This window comes from Urocitellus parryii, chromosome 12 (genome assembly GCF_045843805.1).
Source record: "Urocitellus parryii isolate mUroPar1 chromosome 12, mUroPar1.hap1, whole genome shotgun sequence".
In the NCBI taxonomy this organism is placed as follows: Eukaryota; Metazoa; Chordata; class Mammalia; order Rodentia; family Sciuridae; genus Urocitellus; species Urocitellus parryii.
The window spans coordinates 17,690,490-17,711,909 of NC_135542.1; the positions used below are offsets into that span (position 1 = coordinate 17,690,490).

The 21,420-nt window shown below is 38.9% G+C and overlaps 1 protein-coding gene across 1 annotated transcript in view; it reads right to left on the reverse strand.

Annotated features, from left to right (window-relative positions):
• Positions 1-21,420, reverse strand: part of Bub1 (BUB1 mitotic checkpoint serine/threonine kinase) — a 49,407-nt gene that overhangs the window by 24,301 nt on the left and 3,686 nt on the right. Inside the window, exons 3-16 of the mRNA XM_077791853.1 lie at positions 21,199-21,337; positions 19,741-19,937; positions 18,826-18,869; positions 18,126-18,226; positions 17,422-17,474; positions 17,147-17,331; positions 15,839-15,990; positions 6,809-7,041; positions 5,340-5,413; positions 3,997-4,125; positions 3,793-3,903; positions 2,945-3,041; positions 1,959-2,040; positions 1,651-1,653 (exon numbers count right to left, since the gene is read on the reverse strand). Of these exons, the coding sequence (XP_077647979.1) occupies positions 1,651-1,653; positions 1,959-2,040; positions 2,945-3,041; positions 3,793-3,903; positions 3,997-4,125; positions 5,340-5,413; positions 6,809-7,041; positions 15,839-15,990; positions 17,147-17,331; positions 17,422-17,474; positions 18,126-18,226; positions 18,826-18,869; positions 19,741-19,937; positions 21,199-21,337 (1,600 nt within the window). The remainder of the gene's footprint in view (positions 1-1,650; positions 1,654-1,958; positions 2,041-2,944; positions 3,042-3,792; positions 3,904-3,996; positions 4,126-5,339; positions 5,414-6,808; positions 7,042-15,838; positions 15,991-17,146; positions 17,332-17,421; positions 17,475-18,125; positions 18,227-18,825; positions 18,870-19,740; positions 19,938-21,198; positions 21,338-21,420) is intronic.

Below are 21,420 nucleotides of genomic sequence, written 5' to 3' on the forward strand. Positions count from 1 at the left end.
TTGTCTAATCCAATGAACTTCTGTTTGCCCCCCACCTTTATTGTGTATTAGCATCCACATATCAGAGAGAATATTTGGCCTTGGTTTTTTGGGATCGGCTTATTTCACTTAACATGATAGTTTCCAGTTCCATCCATTCACCAGCAAATGCCATAATTTCATTCTTCTTTATACCTGAGTAATGTTCCATTGTGTAAATATACCACATTTTCTTTATCCATTCACCCGTTGAAGGGCACTTAGGTTGGTTCCATAGCCTAGCTATTGTGAACTGATGTGGCTGTGTCACTGTAGTACTGTTTTTAAGTCCTTTAGGTATAAACTAAGGAATGGGATAACTGGGCCAAATGGTAGTTTAATTCAAAGTTTTCTAAGGGATCTCCACATTGCTTTCCAGAGTGGTTGCACCAATTTGCAGTCCCATAAGGAATGTATGTAGACCTTTTCCCTCACATCCTTGTCAACATTTATTGTTACTTGTATTCTTGATAATTGCTATTCTGACTAAAGTGAGATGGAATCTCAGTGTAGTTTTAATTTGCATTTCTCTAATTGCTGCAGATGTTGAGCATTTTTCCATATATGATTTGACCTTTCGTATTTCTTCTTCAGTGAAGTGCCTGTTGTGTTCCTTTAACTATTTACTGATTGGGTTATTTCATTTTTTGGTGTTATGTTTTTTGGGTTTTCTTTGCATATGCTGGAGAAATGCTCTACCTGAGTGGCAGGTGAAGAAGATTTTCTCTCATTCTGTAGGGGAGAGAATTCTCCCTCTCTCAATGTTTTCAATTGTTTCCTTTGCTAAACTTCTTAGTTTGGCACCATCTCATTTATTGATTCTTGATTTTGCTTCATGCATTTTAGTTGGTTCCTAAGTGAACATGATGAAGAGTTGGGCCTAGATTTTCTTCTAGTAGATATGAGTTCAATTTCATTCTGCTCTAGATGGATTTCCAGTTTTCCCAGCACCATTTGTTAAGAGGCTATCTTTTCTTCAATGTATGCTTATGGTGCCTTTATCTAGTATGAGATAACTGTACTTAAGTGGGTTTGGTTCTCACACATAATTTTTATATCTTCTGCATTGTCTTCATAAAATCCACCATCTCTTCCAGTGGAGGCGAAACTGGTAGATTGCTTCTTCAGATGATACAAGATAAATTACTGGCTTATGTTTAGCATCAGGATATGTGGAAAATGCATTGTGGGTTTGGTAAAAGTAATAGTTCAGCAAAATGTACCTTTAAAGTGATGGCGCTATGTCTGCAATTCACTTCATTATTTGTGAAAATTTTAAGCTCAAAAGATCAGAGGGATTAGGGAGCCAGGCAATAGTTCATCCAAACAACCCCCCAAGGGACTACAAATAGGAGCCAGGGCTTGGTGTCTTAGTAAGGTGCTTGGTAAGCCAGTGGCTCTCAATGGTGCCTCACTGCCATGGGGTCAGGCAGGGGCTGGGGATGGAGCACACTGTGGGGTACACTTAGGGCCAGGGTGGAAGTCAATGAGGACGGACACAAAGGCCACCGTAGTGGAATGTGGTGGGCTACTGGGCAGTGAAGGGTGCCTGCTGAGCTGTGCTGAGGATGGTCCATCTCAGCTGGATTCAGATTTGCTGGGTTTCTCACTGATATTCCACTTAGGCCTCACTTCCTCCGTCTAGGAAAAACAAATATCCCCAGGTGGCTTGTTCTTACTAGAGGGAAGGCTCTTTGAGGGCAAGGATCATATCAAATACATTTTTATTTCCTATACATATTAGATATCTGGCACATCACAGGTATTCAAATAATTGTCAAACAATATTCTAGCAATATTAGAACAATAACAAGTATTCTAACAAGTAGAATAACAATTTTCTACTTTGCACAATATATTGTGGTTTTATAGACATCACACCATTTGAGTGGCATAATCACTTGGCAGATCTGTGTCAGATGAAGTAGAGATTGGCTTACGTTTGGTTTTGAAGGAAGTCTGCTGCTAGAGCGTTCTCCAAAGGTCCTGGCTCCTGTGGGCTTGTTTTTAGGCTGTGGTAACCTAAGGAAAAGATTTATAAAATCAAAAACAGTAAAATATGGTGATGAAATAAATGCTACCACTTGATCTAATGTTAGAAAGATTCTCCCCTCATTTATTAAGGGGTTTCTTACTATTGCACTTCCAGAAAAAGTGAACTGACTATGTAAATATAAGTTGACTAACAGTTACCAAAGAGAGGGTAGAAAATGCAATTTTTGTTAGTTTTTAAATTGTTACAATTTTTTTTTTAGGAACAAAAGAACAATTAGAAGCATGGCCAATAAAATACCTTGGATGCCTTGAAACACCTTAGCTCTTTTCCCAGTGCCTGGCTGAGATAGGGAACTTCTCTCTGCATGCTGGTCATGCTTTCTCCATTCTGCCTGGGTGTGAATTTCCTCCATACCAAGACACTTGTAATTTACCCAGATATCTCTTTTTCCATAGTTTAAACTATTAACCACTCTCTAGTATCATGTGCCTCTGCCTTAAAACATTCTCTCTGCAGCGTTACCCAGTGTAAGCCGCCTCCTTTCCCACTTATCAATCCTGCAAATGTAAACAGCACAGTACGGACACCTGCACTGATTCCTCTACATTCTGAAACAATTTCAAACCAGAGAATCCTGTTCTTTGACAAATTCTAATGCTTTCCTTTTTCTACTATGCTTTCACTTGGAGCTCTGCCCTCCTGGAACTCATGCACAGCACTGTGGCTCTGCAGAACACTGGCAACAAGCTCCCAGCTGTTGGTGGAAAGGCTTATCAGTGCAGAGCTGGGCCAGAACCAGACCGTCCTGGCAGACAGTCCAAATTCCCTCCCTGCTGCCTCACCATCTTGAGTCCTGCAGGCACCTCCAGGCATCCTGTGGCACTATGACATGTGTCCCCCCAGTGATATATTAACTTGATGTTTCTTTACCCATAATTTTCTTTGTTTCCATCTTCAAAAATAGGAAAAGCAGATGTCAAAGCGACAACTTTATTGACTCCCCAAGCCCCAGAAGAATTTGCATTTTCTGCAAGAGAATAAAAAATGTATTTCATGACTGTTCTAGGAAAAACATGACCCTTTACACTAAAACTTCAACTACAAATGAAGTGGGAGGTAGAGGGGAGAAGCTTATAGAAAAGAACTGGCATCAGTTTTTAAATACTAGGTGGTAAGGCAAGTCATTTTGTAGTGGGATGAAGTGATTTAACTATAATCACTGGGCAGCCTCAGGTCCCAAATTACTGCCACACATCAAGAACACAGCTCATCATTCTCCTATGACACTTCTATTATCACCTGACTCATTCAATAAAAGCTCTCAGTGGTTTTAGTTTTCATTTGCTTTAAGAAAAATCTCTTCTCCCAACTCCAAATGGATCCTACTGATCTTTATTACAATCTCTGGCTCCCAGCATGAATCCCCTGGCCCTAGGTAAGAGGGCTAGTTGCTGGCCTCCAACCACAACCTGGCCACTTTTCTACCAAGAAGGCCTCAAATCACTCCTGGACTACTCAGCTCTTCCTGATGTACCTCCCCATGGGGATTTTATCCTCCTTTAGATATCACTGTTATAGCAACCCAACCCACCTAACCCAACCCAACAGCAAACCCCAACTCTACCACACGCATCGAAACCTTGTCCAACTCTGCCACACTTCTATTTCATGCACTTTCTGTGATGACCAAGGCAGGGCCACATCTTAGGTAATCCCTGACAATGCCTGGGCTCCGCCCACAGTACAATGCACCAATTAGCTTTCACATAAATTATTACTTTGAAACTGGGCTTCAAATGCGTCTTCATTTTGGTCTAGAGATGGCCATTCATCTTTGTCATCAGAAACATCAGGAAGTGTAGGAGCCTGGAACATATTCATGATGAAACCTAAAAACCAGAAAGAATATCCATCAATAGATTGCAAAAGAGTTTAAATTTTTTATAGTTTAAGGTGCTACACATTCAAACAAAAGGGTTTACCCAGTGCTTCCTTGGTGTGCACCGTGGGCGAGGGCTGGGCTCTGGAGGGTGTTGCCTGAACCACTCCCAGTGACGTGTTTGGAGTCGCATGGAAGGAACTTGCACTGGCCACCTTGTGCGTTTCATACACTGGCAAAGGGACAGGACCAAGAGCAGGATCATCAGGTCATTTAAAACGTGTTAGAAGGCACACAACTGCAATAACTTACTACAATTAGACCAGGTTACCGTGGTAACCATAATTGTCAATAATCATCGCTCCAGACCCACATACTTATCTTTGTAAGAATACAGGAAGTAGGTGAGGCAAGAATCATAGTTTCACACAAAATAAAGCGAAGGCTCAAAAGACACCGGGTGTTTGGCCTGAGATCAAACCAATTAGAGTTTTGTCACAGGTAGCATCCTGAGCTCCACCATGTCTCAAGTACTGTCTGCTTGTGGTCAGAGTGTAACCCCCCCCCCCCACTGTCAGTCCTAGACCACTTTCCATCCCACTCAGCTTGAGCCCTGCTTGCTCAGGTTTCAGTGTATTCCTCTTTGCCCTGCTCGCCCTGAAGCTCTGGCCTCTTTACTGTGCTTAGAACACCAGGGATAGTCCTGCCTGGGGGCTCTGCATCTGCAGTTCCTCTGCTTGAAAACTGGTTCTCCGAGGTAGCTGCATGAGTAGCTCCCTCCCTATTCTTCTATGCAGGCATCACCCTCACCAGCATCTTCCCTGTTCACCTTCTCTGAAACCTAACCCCTTACTTCAATATTAGCCCTTTCATTCCTGGGGGGATTTTCATTGTTTTGTCAAGATTCCATCTCTAATGATGTAGAATGGTTGGTGCCCAGCATCTAGCAAGCACGCACCAAGTCTCAGTTGAATAGAATGAGTCTCCAGCTGTTTCAGAGAGCCCACCCTCATTAATAGTCAAAGGAAAGAATGCCATAGCCACCTGCAGGGGGGAGTGAACACCCACACTGTCCCAGGTAATTTAATAAACTATGCACACACTTCCAGTGTGGTGCCAGACAGGAGAACAGTATTCGTAGTTAAACTTTGAATCACCTTTCTTACTCGACCCAACTAACATGACTCATTTTAGATTAATGTACTGAGAAAGTTAATAGAAAAACTTGCATAAATTAATCTTTCAAGGAACTCTGAACTGATAAGATATTTACAATTAATACCATTGTTTTCAATAGTCTGGGGCTGAAATAACCCCTGATTCTAAGAAGAGGATTCCTAACGCTTAGGTTTAGTAAGGTCAGAAGGCTTCCTGTCCCATAGCCCCAGTACAGCCCAAGGAGTGTGCCCCAGCAGGCCAGGATGAAGAGACCCCCATGAAGCTCACCTTCTTTGGTCTCTGCTCCACTCTGTGGCTGGAATCCATGAGCAATCTGACTCATACATCTGGAAGAGAAAACCCTGAGACACATAAGAATCAACATGTCTTACAAGAGAGTTTCTCATTAACTCTCAAGAAATAATAGTAAAAGAAGCTGGTCAACAATCACAGCCTGTTGCTGAAACACAGATGGAGCTGCTTAGATCCACGGTGTAAATAAATGAAATGTTTTTTCTCTTCAGTTCTTTTTGAGGAAAACACTCTTACAGATAAAGGCCAGGCATAGAACACTAGTATGTCGTGTCACTTCTGTGTCTCGGCACCACAACAACCAGCCCTCCTTGTGGCAGGACAGGACAATGGCTTCCTAGTTCCAATGGGCTCATTTGCCGTACAGCATAAGGGGCTGACTGGGCACTGATGCCCAACAAGGTGGAGGCACCGATGTGCTTCAGCTGAGCGAATACCTTTCTGATGAGCCCACAGCCACAGGCTAACATCCAGATTTTAAAACAATAGCTACCAACAAAGATAATAAAGCTATGCAAACCACTTTTAAAGCTGTGGTTAAGTACACTAGGGGCAGGGGCCTCGCCTCATACTGCCCAGGATTCCCTTAAGGAATGTCATTAAAATGTGAAGTAAAAAGCACAAAGCACTTTTAATTAAACAATATCGTATCAAATCACAAGTTGCAAGACAGTCAAAGTGACTGAAGATAAAAACAAACACAACAAGTGATGTGACATTAATTCTAATATCTGAAACCCAGAAAACTCTCAAAATTGGGGAAAAAACTTTCACAATAGTGTGGAGGTAGCTTGTGACATGGAGTCACAAACATCGATCCCATACTGCTCCGTGGGAGGACAAAAGGAGTACGAGGGCATGCCAGCCACTGCCTGGAGTAATGTCCCCTGCAGGCCTTGGCCACAGCCAGGAGGCAAAAGGCAATTCCAACTATAGGTGTTTATTCTTCAAATACAGAGCGACTTGAGTTTCAGGAAATTTTAATTTATAATTCAGAAGAAAAGTATGAAGACAAACAAATCTAAAATCTAGAAGAGGGATAGATCCCTCTAAAGAAGTATAAAATATACATGTTTGAAAATTTTGGGCTCAATGTTTTGATAATTTTTTTCAACAACATATTCATGTAAATCATTTTAGCTGGGTATGGTGGCACACACCTGTAATCCCAGCTATTCAAGAGGCTGAGCCAAGAGAAGCCCAAGTTTGAGGCCAGCCTCAGCAGCTTACTACATACTCTCAGGAACAACAAAACCAAAAAAGAGATGAGGATGTTGCTTAGCGATAAAGCACCCTCAGGTTCAATTTCCAGTACTGCAAGAAAAACATTTTTTAATAGAGATACCCCATCTCTTACATAATGCTCTTGATACTGCAGGTCATAAAAAAGAAGCTGACAGATGCCATTTACACCACTCTCATCTCCAGGACTGGCTTTGACTTACCTGGACTCTGTCACTGGCTGGGCTGTCAAAGGAGTAGGAGGAGCTATGCTCTGGCACACTGCTGGGGACACCAAAGCAGGAGGAACAGCATCTGCCACAGGAGGAACAACAGGAGGCACCTCTCTGGGCTTCTCGCCCAAGTTCTTTGGGGTTTGCTGATTGAGTGACGGAAGACATCGAGCACCAAGTTCCCACTGAGCACCTGTGCCTAGCCCCACACATGCTGAATCCACCTTTCATGCCAGAAGGAACAAAAATAAACCACAAAGACCAGAATGTTATTATCAGGTATTAGAGCTTTCAAAGCATGTGACCCTTATCCTTCCAGGTGCTTTAAAATACCTGGAAATTTTCAACAGTGAAGAAAAAAGACCACTCTAAAACATAACGAATGCTTTGTTGCTTCCAACCCCGGCTGTGACTGCCACTCACACTTTTAACCATTGAAAAATAACCAGCCTCTGCAGTCATATCAGTATTTAAGAAGTGTCTTGTTTCTCTTTATTAAACTGAGGGGAAAAAAAAACAATAAATCAATGTTACCAAAACGCTCACAATGGTGTTCTCTTAAACTACCCTTGATAGGCAGCGTCGTCTTCCTGAATAGGACATGTGTATATGAACTGCCTCAGAAACAGGGTTCATGGTGGGAAGGATTAGACTAAAGGTCTTTGTTTTTCTACTCACAAGTACATAGATTAGAACTAATGTTACCAACTTAAAAGACAGAAGGGTTAATTCCTTGCCCGAAAAGTATCCTCACAAATTGAGAGGAAAAACATCAAATGTCTAGAATATTGTTTTAAACAATAACACTAGTTATCAAAGAATATAACTTAAAACGACCTACACCATTTCCTTACCTACTAAATTAGTACAGATCAAAAATAATTGTACACCCCAACTGGAGGAAGAGCCCAGCCTCCCGCCTGCACAGTAGGCAGACCACGCGGCCTGGAGAGGGGGCCCAGCTGCCCGCCAGAGAGGTAGACAGACCACCCCAACTGGAGGAGAGGCCCAGCCGCCTGCCCATGCGGTCACCTGACCGAGCTCTGGACAAACATAGGTCTCCCCAACACCCCCCACCTCATCAAACACCTTATGAGAAAAACTGATGGAACTCATCTTGGAAACTCCCACCAACCCTTAAAACCCATCAACCGGTGGGCGTGGCTACCAGCTCGGTTCTTCAGTGGATCAGGCACCTGGTTTACATCTCAGAGAATAAGAGTAGAGAGGCCACAGGTGGAAGCTCAAGTCCTCTCACACTGAATACCACCACCACCCTGAACCCAGAGACTCCAGCTAGGAATTGACAATGCCACCAACTGGAAGAAAAGAAAGCAGAGTTCTGAGAGACATTTTTTTAATTTCTTTTTTTATCTTCTCTCTCTCTTTTCATCCATTCATCCAGTCTCCTCTACCCTTCCCCCTCTGGTCCTCGCAACCTCAACATATGTGAAACCAAGAATTGTGCATGAAAAAGGTCTTTAACAACTGAGTCACCAGAATAATATAATATAGAGGAATTCCATATACCCCACCTCCCTCCCCCCTTTTATTTCTTTTTTCTCTTATTTTCTTTTTCCCACTCTCTTTTTTTCTCTTTCTTTCCTTGTTATTTGTTTTTCTCCTTCTTACTCCCTCTATCCCAACGGACACAACAAAATCTATGGGACACAATGAAAGCAGTTCTAAGAGGAAAATTCATTGCTTGGAGTTCATTCCTTAAAAAAAGAAAAAAACAACAAATAAATGATCTCGCACTTCATCTCAAAACCCTAGAAAAAGAAGAGCAAAACAACAGCAAAAGTAGTAGAAGGCAAGAAATAATTAAAATCAGAGCTGAAATCAATGAAATTGAAACAAAAGAAACATTTGAAAAAATTGACAAAACTAAAAATTGGTTCTTTGAAAAAATAAATCAGATCGACAGACCCTTAGCCATGCTAATGAAAAGAAGAAGAGAGAGAACTCAGATTACTGGCATACGGGATGAAAAAGGCAATATCACAACAGACACTACAGAAATACAGAAGATAATTAGAAATTATTTTTAATCCTTATACTCCAATAAAATAGAAGATAGTGAAGGCATCAATAAATTTCTTAAGTCATATGATCTGCCCAGATTGAGTCCGGGGGATATGCACAACCTAAACAGACCAATATCAATTGAGGAAGACAGGGATGCCCTCTCTCACCACTTCTGTTCAAGAAGCCATCAAAAGACTACCAACTAAGAAAAGCCCAGAACCGGATGGGTATACAGCAGAGTTTTACAAAACCTTTAAAGAAGAACTAATACCAATACTTTTCAAGCTATTTCAGGAAATAGAAAAAGAGGGAGAACTTCCAAATTCATTCTACGAGGCCAACATCACCCTGATTCCTAAACCAGATAAAGACACTTCAAAGAAAGAAAACTACAGACCAATATCTCTAATGAACCTAGATGCAAAAATCCTTAATAAAATTATGGCAAATCGGATACAAAAACATATCAAAAAGATCGTGCATCATGATCAAGTAAGATTCATCCCTGGGATGCAAGGCTGGTTCAATATATGGAAATCAATAAATGTTTTTCACCACATCAATAGACTTAAAGATAAGAAACATATGATCATCTCAATAGATGCAGAAAAAGCATTCGATAAAGTACAGCATCCCTTTATGTTCAAAACACTAGAAAAACTAGGGATAACAGGAACATACTTCAATATTATAAAAGCTATCTATGTTAAGCCTCAGGATAGCATCATTCTGATCGGAGAAAAATTGAAGGCATTCTCTCTAAAATCTGGAACAAGACAGGGATGCCCTCTCTCACCACTTCTGTTCAACATAGTTCTCAAAATACTGGCCAGAGCAATTAGACGAAAGAAATTAAAGGCATAAAAATAGGAAAAGAAGAACTTAAATTATCACTATTTGCGGATGACATGATTCTATACCTAGCAGACCCAAAAGGGTCTACAAAGAAACTACTAGAGCTAATAAATGAATTCAGCAAAGTGGCAGGATATAAAATCAACACACATAAATCAAAGGTATTCCTGTATATCAGCGACAAATCTTCTGAACTGGAAATGAGGAAAACCACCCCATTCACAATATCCTCAAAAAAAATAAAATACTTGGGAATCAACCTAATAAAAGAGGTGAAAGATTTATACAATGAAAACTACAGAACCTAAATAGAGAAATAGAAGAAGATCTTAGAAGATGGAAAAATATACCCTGTTCATGGATAAGCAGAACTAACATCATCAAAATGGCGATATTACCAAAAGTTCTCTATAGGTTCAATGCAATGCCAATCAAAATCCCAACAGCATTTCTTGTAGAAATAGATAAAGCAATTATGAAATTCATATGGAAAAATAAAAGACCCAGAATAGCAAAAGCAATTCTAAGCAGGAAGAGTGAATCAGGCGGTATAGCAATACCAGAATTCAAACTATACTACAGGGGGCTGGGGATGTGGCTCAAGCGGGAGCGCGCTCGCCTGGCATGCGTGCGGCCCGGGTTCGATCCTCAGCACCACATACAAACAAAGATGTTATGTCCACCGAAAACTAGAAAATAAATATTAAAAAAATTTAAAAAAAACTATACTACAGAGCAATAGTAACAAAAACAGCATGGTACTGGTACCAAAACAGGCGGGTGGACCAATGGTACAGAATAGAGGACACAGAGACCAATCCACAAAATTACAACTATCTTATATTTGACAAAGGGGCTAAAAGCATGCAATGGAGGAAGGATAGCATCTTCAACAAATGACGCTAGGAAAACTGGAAATCCATATGCAACAAAATGAAACTGAATCCCTTTCTCTCGCCATGCACAAAAGTTAACTCAAAAGGGATCAAGGAGCTTGATATCAAATCAGAGACTCTGTGTCTGATAGAAAAAAAAGTTGGCTCCAATCTACATATTGTGGGGTTGGGCTCCAAATTCCTTAATAGGACACCCATAGCACAAGAGTTAAAAACAAGAATCAACAAATGGGACTTACTCAAACTAAAAAGTTTTTTCTCAGCAAGAGAAACAATAAGAGAGGTAAATAAGGAGCCTACATCCTGGGAACAAATTTTTGCTCTTCACACTTCAGATAGAGCCCTAAAATCCAGAGTATACTAAGAACTCAAAAAATTAAACAATAGGGGCTGGGGATGTGGCTCAAGTGGCATGCTTGCGGCCGGGGTTCGATCTTCAGCATCACATACAAACAAAGATATTGTGTCTGCTGAAAACTAAAAAATAAATATTAAAAATTCTCTCTCTCTCTCTTTAAAAAAAAAAAAAAAGTTAAACAATAAGGAAACAAATAACCCTATCAACAAATGGGCCAAGGACCTGAACAGACACTTCTCAGAGGAGGACATACAATCAATCAACAAGTACATGAAAAAATGCTCACCATCTCTAGCAGTCAGAGAAATGCAAATCAAAACCACCCTAAGATACCATCTCACTCCAGTAAGATTGGCAGCCATTATGAAGTCAAACAACAACAAGTGCTGGTGAGGATGTGGGGAAAAGGGTACACTTGTACATTGTTGGTGGGACTGCAAATTGACCCAGCTATTCCCCTTCTCGGACTATTCCCTAAAGACCTTAAAAGAGCGCATTATAGGGATACTGCTACATCAATGTTCATAGCAGCACAATTCACAATAGCTAGACTCTGGAACCAACCTAGATGTCCTTCAATAGATGAATGGATAAAAAAAAAACGTGGCACTTATACACAATGGAGTATTACTCTGCACTAAAAAATGATAAAAGCATGGCTCTTGCAGGGAAATAGATGGCATTAGAGCAGATTATGCTAAGTGAAGCTAGCCAATCCCTAAAAAACAAATGCCAAATGTCTTCTTTGATATAAGGAGAGCAACTAAGAACAGAGCAGGGAGGAAGAGCATGAGAAAAAGATTAACACTAAACAGGGACGAGAGGTGGGAGAGAAAGGGAGAGAGAAGGGAAATTGCATGGAAATGGAAGGAGACCCTCATTGTTATACAAAATTACATATAAGAGGAAGTGAGGGGAAAGGGTAAAAAAAAAAAAACAAGGGAGAGAAATGAATTACAGTAGATGGGGTAGAGAGAGAAGATGGGAGGGGAGGGGAGGGGAGGGGGGATAGTAGAGGATAGGAAAGGCAACAGAATACAACAGACACTAGTATGGCAATATGTAAAAACGTGGATGTGTAACCAATGAGATTCTGCAATCTGTATACGGGATAAAAATGGGAGTTCATAACCCACTTGAATCAAATGTATGAAATATGATATGTCAAGAACTATGTAATGTTTTGAATAACTAACAATAAAAAATAAAAATAAACAGAAGAACAGAAAAAAAATTGTAATACAGGTTTACTTACATATTGCTTATATAAAATGCTTGGAATTAGAAATGTGTCAGGTTTCAAAATTTTTCAGATTTTGGGAATATTTTCATAGACTAGTTAAGCATGCATCCCTTATTCAAAAATTTGCAATCTGAAATGCTCTCAGATCCACAACTTTCTGAGAATGGGACATGACACTGAAAAAGTTTCAGATTTGGGAGCTTTCCAGATTTCAGAGATGCTTGACCAATATTCAGTTCTGAAGAAAATATTTTAAAAAGAATAATCAGAGACTTTCTCTACCAGATAGCAAAATAGGAAAGCTATAGCATATATACAATATGGAAAGATCAAGAAGAGATATACTCTCACTCCTCTTCTCTATCCAGAATTCACCTAATCCTCCCATGCTCCCCCTCCCTACCCCACTATAAGTCAGCCTCCTCATTTGATTTTTTGGCAATTGGAGAAAGGGAGGGGGCAGGGGATTAGCAAGGGAGGTAGAATATGATGGACATCATTATCCAAAGTACTTGTATGAAGACACGAATTGGGTGTCAACATACTTTATATATAAACAGATATGAAAAATTGTGGTATATATGTGTAATAAGAACTGTAATGCAAAAAAAGGTACATATATAAAGGCATGAATTGGCGTGAACATACTCTATATACAAAGATAAGAAAAATTGTATTCTATATATGTAATAAGAATTATAATGCATTCCGCAGTCATGTATTTAAAAAAAATCAATAAAAGAGTAAATATATATATATATATATGTGTGTGTGTGTGTGTGTGTGTGTGTGTGTATAAAGAAGAGAGATAGTGACTAAAACAAATATTAGAAATGGATTTTATAATATAAAAAGTTAGTATGTGATAAAGATATTTTGAATAAAGGGGCCGAGCTGGTCAATAAATGATTTATGGACAACTGGTAATTCATTTTGGAAAGTACATCTTCATGCCACCTCTACACAGGAAAATCCTATAAAGGGACCTGGAGGACCAGACCCTTAGGGTACTGAGTATGATGGAGGGACAGAGCTGCGCATCACATTTGTTTTGTTACAACACGCTTCCCAAGAACAACAGGGATTACATTTGTAAAACCGAGAGTCAGAATGATCCAGGACTTTCCAATACCAATGGTAGAAGCCAAAAGGCAACGGGCAATGCCTTTGAAAACTCTAAGGGAGGCTGAGGCAAGAGGATTGCCAGGTCAAGGCCAGCCTGGACAACTTAACAGACCCTGTTCCAAGATCAAAAGCAAACCAACAGAAAATGCACTGAGAGTGTAGCTCAGTGGTAAAGTAACCCTGGGTTCAATCTCTAGTACTGCATAAAATCCAAAATGACTTGAGGGAAAATGATTTCCTTCCTAGAACAGTTCTAGTCAAATCATCAACCAGTGTGAGGGTAGAACAAAGACACCATGAGACAAGCAAGAGATCTCAAAAACTTAACCCCTCATACATGCTTTTTAAACAAGTTATGAGAGATTGTGTACCTTTAAAATGGGGACCTTAAGGAAAAGCAATGGCATGTGAATCAGGGATATACCACCAGAGAGAAGCAGGAAGAACCACTCCTCAGAGGCTCTGGGAGACATCTGGCCAAGAAAAGGGAATGGGAGTGCATCTGATGTATTGGATGTGATTGATGAATATTTTAAGTTTCTTCAGAATTTGGGGATAGATGAATGATAAGTAGCAAGAAATACATAAAAACAAAACAATGAGACAATTATTTTAACAATTGCTTATATCTATCAAGGGAAAACACAGTTATATAAAAATTGAAATAAACATTAAAAATGAAAAAACCCAATAGAAAAATAGACAAATCCATCAAAGTCAATTTATTTGATTGGTACCAGGGATTGAACCCATGGGTGCTTAACCACTGAGTCATACCCCTGGCCCTTTTTATTTTGAGACAGAGTCTCCCTAAGTTGCTGAGGTCAGCCTTGAACTTGTGATCCTCCTGTCTCTGTCTCTGGAATCACTGGGATTTTAGATGTGTACCACCACACCTGGTTTTATGGTCAATTTAAAGAAAAAAGAAGACAAAAAGCCACTAAATCAATTAAAAATGTCCAGTACCACTTGTAATTAAAGAAACAGGTAGTTGAAAATACTTAGGATAACTAACATTATCAAAGTGTATGTGAAAAACAAGTAATTTTATATACTATTGATATGAGGTAAAATGAAATTTTTTAGAGGACAGTATTTTAGGTGCACAAACTTCAAAGGCAACAGTTGTACTTCCATCTTTTCTAGAGAAACAATCTTGTATCATGTTTGTAACAGTCTCTGTATGATGTTGGTACCTGCCCTGCTGTAAGTATGACAGAAGACCATGCTGCAGCGGGTAAACTGGGTCTCTGTGCAGTGATATTGACAGATATGTTTGTAGAAAAAGCAGAAAATAAGTCTTATTTATATGGAAAATTCAACTGTGTTCATTTTTATGTGTGTTCATGCATAGCATATATCTGGAAAAAAGATAAACTTCAGCAATTAGCACTGAATAAGAACATTCGTGGATATTCATGTATGTTTGAGTCTTCCCCCGACCCGTGTGGGCAGCTGAAATTAAGGTCACTTGTGTGAATTTCCAGGGACATCAAATAAAACACAGACACCCGCTTTACCTTTAAACAAGCTTCAGGACACGGCTTTTCTGCTCTCGGCCTCAGGTTCCCCAAATGGGGGAGCAAGAGAAAGTCACGAGAGAGAGCAAGCACATTCGGAAGTGGGCTTTTATTGGGGGGGACCCTTATTCTTAGAAAGTTCTATCCAAAAAAGGCCAGAAGGGGCAGGTTACAAGGGACAGATGAGTGTAATTCAACCCAAGGGGCCATAGAGCAACACACCTACATCTGAAGGCACGCCCTCAACTTCCTGGACTGGGGCAATGTCCAGGTCACTATAAGATGTAGTGACTGGTCAAAGCCTCTCGGCTCCAGGATGGAAGGTGCAAATCATTCAGAGTGGCTCCCCATAGTTGGGTATACATACTTATATCTAGTGAATGTTCTGGCATAGATTTTGCATATATATATATATATATATATATATATATATATATATTAATTACACACACACCTTTCATTCAATATTAAAAAAAAATCATTGCAGTCATGAATTTTCTATCATTTTTAAAACATTCATTTAAATAAGCTTTACCTTTTAAGTATCCTATGTCATAGACAGACATATACAATGTGGAAGATTAAGCAAACATAATATAGCTTAAATTATTCCCAATCTCTCCAATTCATAAATAATTTCAAGAAAATACGTGGCTGTAATATTCATCCCTATTTCTTCTTCCCACACAAGACAATGGCAAACAGAAATATGTCTAGATGACAAAATATTGGAAGTCTATAGTCATTGTATGAAAGCCAGAAAAAGGACGCTAAGTGCTAATGTGTGAATATATAAGCATGGACACACACATACATAAAACATCAGCCCTCTATTCTCTAAATTCCTTTGCTCATTCTTCATTTGAATGTCTTTCTGAATCACACAATTTTAAATTTTGGAAAGTTACTAGCTAGAATTAACTCTAAAACAGGGCCCAGAGAGCCAATAATCCCCACCGCTGGGCACAGGACGCCCAGGTCAGAGCATGTCTGTACCTTAGGCTTTTCCTGGACACTGGGCAGGTCCTCCTGGGACAGCTCCACCACTTGATGCAACTTCTTATGAAGCTCATCCATTTTCTGCTTTAATAGCTGCTCTTCAAAAGCATTTGCTTCTTTCTTTTTCATATAATGTCTGTCTTCATTTACTTAAGGAAAAAAAAAAGGTTTATATGCAAAGCTTAAATTCAGTTCATCAGAGGAATACATAACAAATGGATAAAGTCCAATTTTAAGATGGCAAGTCCTATTTTAAGATGGCAACATTTTTTAGTCTTTTCCATATTTACAATCTTTATATGCCCTTAGCACAGTAAGTATTATTACATTCAGAGTATAAGTTACAAAAATTTATGATGATCAAGTCTATCTGGTAATAGCACAGTATCTTATTAAATGCTTCTCATAAAACAATTGGGGTTGTGCTAATCATTTGAAAATAATTGTTCATTTCAGTTTTTAAAAAAGATACGATTCTCTGAAGGAAGTAAAAGTAAAAGAGTTGGGGCATCAAGCATGCTGTCAGTCACACAGCCCAAAACTGGCTCATGAGACAAAGTAGACTCTGGCTGGACACTTTCAGGCTGTGGCATGTGAAGGAAAAAATTATCTAGGCATAACTCAAAATGGATCCTCCAAGAATACTGACTGACTTTTTGTTGTTGACCAAATATGAAAAATTATGAGCAAAAAAAAAAAAAAAAAAAAAAAAGGCTCACGGAGTGCATATGGTCCAACACTATAGACAGTATAATGCAAACGCTGGTGTTAAGGCACACCCTGTTCCCTGTAGGGAGCAAATCTCAGTCTACTCTGCAGTCTCTATGACTAACCCTAACCCTAACCCCTAAGACAACACTTTGATCAGGGGTCTCCTTCAGCATGTTTTGTTTGTAGTAGGTGCAGAACTTGGAAAATCTCTTCTGAACTTCAGTTCCTTTCACAGTACAAATGACTTACAGCTTTAGAATAACTATATACAGAAGTTCAACTCCATACAGATAATATTGTAAACATTTAAAATATTATTTCACTAAGGCTAAGGTGACACTGGCATGAATATCTAGCTCAGGGCTCGACTAGGGTTCAGCCATGGGCTCGGCTGTCAATACGTGAATACAAGTCTTGAACAAACATAGCTGCTACGCTGGTGTTTAACAGAGACCGCTAGTCTTCTGACAGGACGAGCTGGAGACATTTTTTGAAGTCTTTCAACATAGTCAATTATTTGACAAAAAATGTAATTACTCATTATTTTAATTGACATAAAAACAACTCAAAATATAAGACTATAAGACCAAATACCCCATTGTTCATGCTTCCTCCGTTGATTGTATTTCTGGGCTCTCAGTTCTTCAAAGGAAAATTCTGATTCTCCATGAATAAGCTTTTCCTTCCAATACATAACGACCTGTTGAACATCAGCTCTGGCTGCTGAAGATGAGGGCACAGAGCACTCTGATTTAGAAATCACGATCACCCTTTGTTCCCTACAGGGGAAAACACATCACTTACAACAGTGTATGGAAATAATTCTGCAAGGAAACTAAGTAATAGAACTATGCAATGATTGTACTTGCATATTTGACTCTTTATCACAAGCTGAAGGTATTGCTCCAGACACTTCTGAACCCTAAAATACAGAAAACAAACAGAAGCATTAACTTACTGAAAAGAAAACTTCACATAAATTACCTCATAAATCAATATGACAATATATGAGTAGAAAGGCTTCTTAATCTCCAGTAAATTTCTACATGTTCTTGGTAAAATTTCAGTTAATAGCTAAAGCTTTAGTTTGCATCATCATTGGTAGTATAATTTTTGCAACAAAAAGAGCCCATAAACCTTTAAAAAAAAATCCATTAAAAATTTCTTCTGGTATTACTGAGGTTGTGGATGCCAACAGCTGAAGCTCTGGGTTTTTAAACTGGCTCCAGTTGGGAATGAATCAAGGTAGGGATCCTGGGCCTATGAAAGAGGGAAGCAGAACAAGGAGGAAGAGGATCTTGGTAGGAGAAAAACTGCTGGGGAGGAAGTGAACAGGAGAGGTTGTATGGAGGGGACCCTTAGGTCCCATAACAAGTTATATTTGTGAGTATAAATTTAGAATAGATGGCCACGGGCCTAGAAAGCTGACATGGGAACGGGCAGCTGACATGGATGTTAAGTCACAGGAAACAAGGTTAAAGAAAAGAGATGCCAAGGTGGATACAGAAAGGAGCCAGGAGAACCGTTCAATACCACTCCTAGTTTCTGTACAACCTATAATAGTCACCATTACCTGATTCTTAGAGATAGAGGCTGAGTTCTTTCCTTGACTTGATTTTGATGGTACCATTTGGTTTAAAATTGAAGCATTATGCAGAGGTTCTGAGGTCCTAGCTATAAGGGAAAACAGGATAAAATAAGGAGAAATAAGAGAAAAATCACAGTAACCAAAATTATCACACAATACATCCCCTTGATCTTTCAGTAAGCAGCACATGAAATAAATCAATTCAATCACACTGCCTCAGAAAATGGAACTAAAATATTTTGTAAGTAAGTATTTTAGAGACAATTTCTGACCAAATCAAAATGTTCAAGAAGTACCCCAAATAACTGTAAAACTGGTTATTTAATCAGGATAGGATAGTCAATGCAAATTGCTGAAATGTGATATTTATTTCTAAGGGAAATAAAGCCCTGCCATGTTTCCTAAAGTTGCCATCAAATACATTTGATTCAATTCAGAACAGATGGAGTTCAGAGTATCTCTTTTTGATTTTGTTTTTTAAATCCCCAAAATAGAGTGAAATCATCAAGTAGATTTGTCTCCTTTAAAGTGCATTATTACCAAAGTGTCTTCCCCATTACCTGAGACAGTATAGTTTAGTTTTCATTAAATACTAGAAGGATTTGCTTTTTAAAGGGAAAAGAAATCAGCAAAAATTAGCAACTAAATTACCAACAATCTGACACTGCAGAAAGTATTATTTTACCTTGAGCTGGCAAATGGGTTTCAGTGAGACGTGTCTGAAATAACCTAAATGATAGAAAAGGCATTAGTATAGATTTTAAGTTTACAGTCTAATATATACTGTATTAAAGTAGAAATTGAAGGTAACAGCTTACTATATGTTAATAAAGACCAAGGTTGAAGTAATATAGTCAGACAAAATGCTACGAATATTTTCATATCTGATGTACATATATTAAAAAAATTCCTCAAGTCTGTAAATGTTATAATAGTGTTTGGACTCCTACTTTGGTTATTTAATATTTGGGAGAAAGAAGTGAAAGTACAAAGCTTAGACCACTTATTCAAAAGGTATCTAGATCCATTACTGCCCATGCTCTGAGAGGACATCTCAAACGGGCCACTCACAGCATTTTTACACATCAACTCTGTGGAATTATATGCAATTCCTAAGCCTGACATTGGTGAGTAATGCAAGCAAGAGTGCATACTAAAAAGAGAAGAGATCCACAACCAAATGCTAGACCTTGTTTTGCTCTTAATTCAAACAAACTAATGGTAGCAAAACCATTTTACATGATGGGGAAAGACTGAAAATTAGGTGATACTGAAGAATTACTTTTAATTTCATAGGTGAGATCATCTACTAAGATTCTGTAAGAAATAATCTTTTGGAGAACTTATAGTAATAATTGGGATAAACTATTTAGTTAATTCGAATCTCCTATAAAAGTCCTTAGCACAGAAAAAACATGATCAAATGTAATAATTATGGAAAGTAGGTAATGGTAACATTTCTGAGCAGTTTCTTTTCTTTACTCTTTAGTGACCAAATTTTCCACAAGGTTTCCCCATAAAATAGATAACAATACAATGTAAAAGCAAACATTTCCTCTCCAAGTAGGAAATGCCAGGAGGAGTTGTACGTAGAAACTACCTGTACTGCTGTTGCAAGAGCTCTTGAGGTTCAGCCTGGTTTTGAATTCCTCTCCGAAACACAGCACTGGCCTGCTGCAACTCCCCCTGGGCTTCCAGATGCCCTGCCCAGGAAATGTACAGAGGAGATGACTGGATTCCAATCCCCTGGTTGTACAGAAACTCAAAAAACTGATGTGGGTCACTGTTGTATTCAGCCTACAGGAACCCAGAAGAAAAGCACAGAAGAACAATGAGGCAAGGGTGGAGGAAAGATGTTAAGAGCTGGGCTGGGGCTGTGGCTCAGAGGTAGAGCGCTTGCCTAGCATGTGTGAGGCCCTGGGCTCCATCCTCAGCACTACATAAAGTAAAATAAAGACATTGTGTCCACCAATAACTAAAAAATAAATATTAAAAAAAAATGTTAAGAGCTACAGGGGTGCAGTTGGATAAGAAGAATAATTTCTAATGTTTTAGAGCATAGTAGGGTAACTATAGTTGGCAAATAATATTTCAAAATAGAGGGGTGCATGCAGGAGACAGAGCCAAACTGGCATTTATGAATGAATGTTCCCAACACAAAGAAATGATAAATATATGAGGTGATGGATACTGTATCCCACAAATGTGAACAATTATTATGTGTCAACTAAAAATTTTAAAAATATATAAATACCAAAATAAATTAAAAAACAAAAAAAAAAAAAATAAAACACAGAACTGCTAATTTGGGCCAGCCCAGAATCTAGCTGGCCCTCCACCTTTCTATATTTGTGGAGGCTTGAGGATATACTATGTAGGCGAAGGTGTGTATGGTTCTCTGGTCACAAGCCTAAGTTAGGATCATTCCTTTCCTTGACATTCAATATCCCCAAAATTACCCAAACTATTTCTTTAGACAGTAAGTTTATAAAAACCCATCACATGAAGTACTACTTGTGTCTTGCTCTGAGCTTGCTCAAGGTCCATAGGTGCCTCCAACCAGTACTCTGTAATTCAGTGAACGAATTCATGTTTGCCTTATCCACTCCACTCGTGATTTTTTATATCTCCAAGCCTTTGACTTCCAGGTCAAAGAGATGCAATCTTCAGGCCTGAGCCTTCATTCTCCCCTTAGTACTAAGTGTAGTTTCTGAGAGCCAGAATGCTCCCCACTGTTTACTCCCTAGAGCTCTCCTGGCACCTGGGAGTTTCCTGCTCATCACATTTCCTACCCAACAAACCCTCTTTTACTTTTTGGTTTCTATTCCATGTTGGAACATGTGCAAACTTGAAATAAAGGAGAATTTAAAAACTGAATCAATGATTCACTATACAGAGCCAAGGCTATACACATCTCTAGTAATCCAACTTTTAAAAATTTATGACTGGAAACAAGGAATTAAAATAAAAGGCAGTCTAAAAGATCTTAAAATATAGGTCAAAAAACAAAAGTTCAACATGATTACAGATTTGATTATCGATATGAAAGTATACTCACAAATTTTAAACAATAATTGATGAATCTTGGGTCATTGTGGTATCTCTTCGTAACTAAAAATTCCTTCATTAAATGTTCTAGTAGCATTATCAAGTAGTCTTTATTATCAGGAAAATTCTCTTCTACCCACTGCATATAGCTAGAAAAATATGGATAATGTTAACTTTCCATAGTACAACATATAGTTGGTTTAAAGGAAAAAACAAAAACAATGCCCCACCC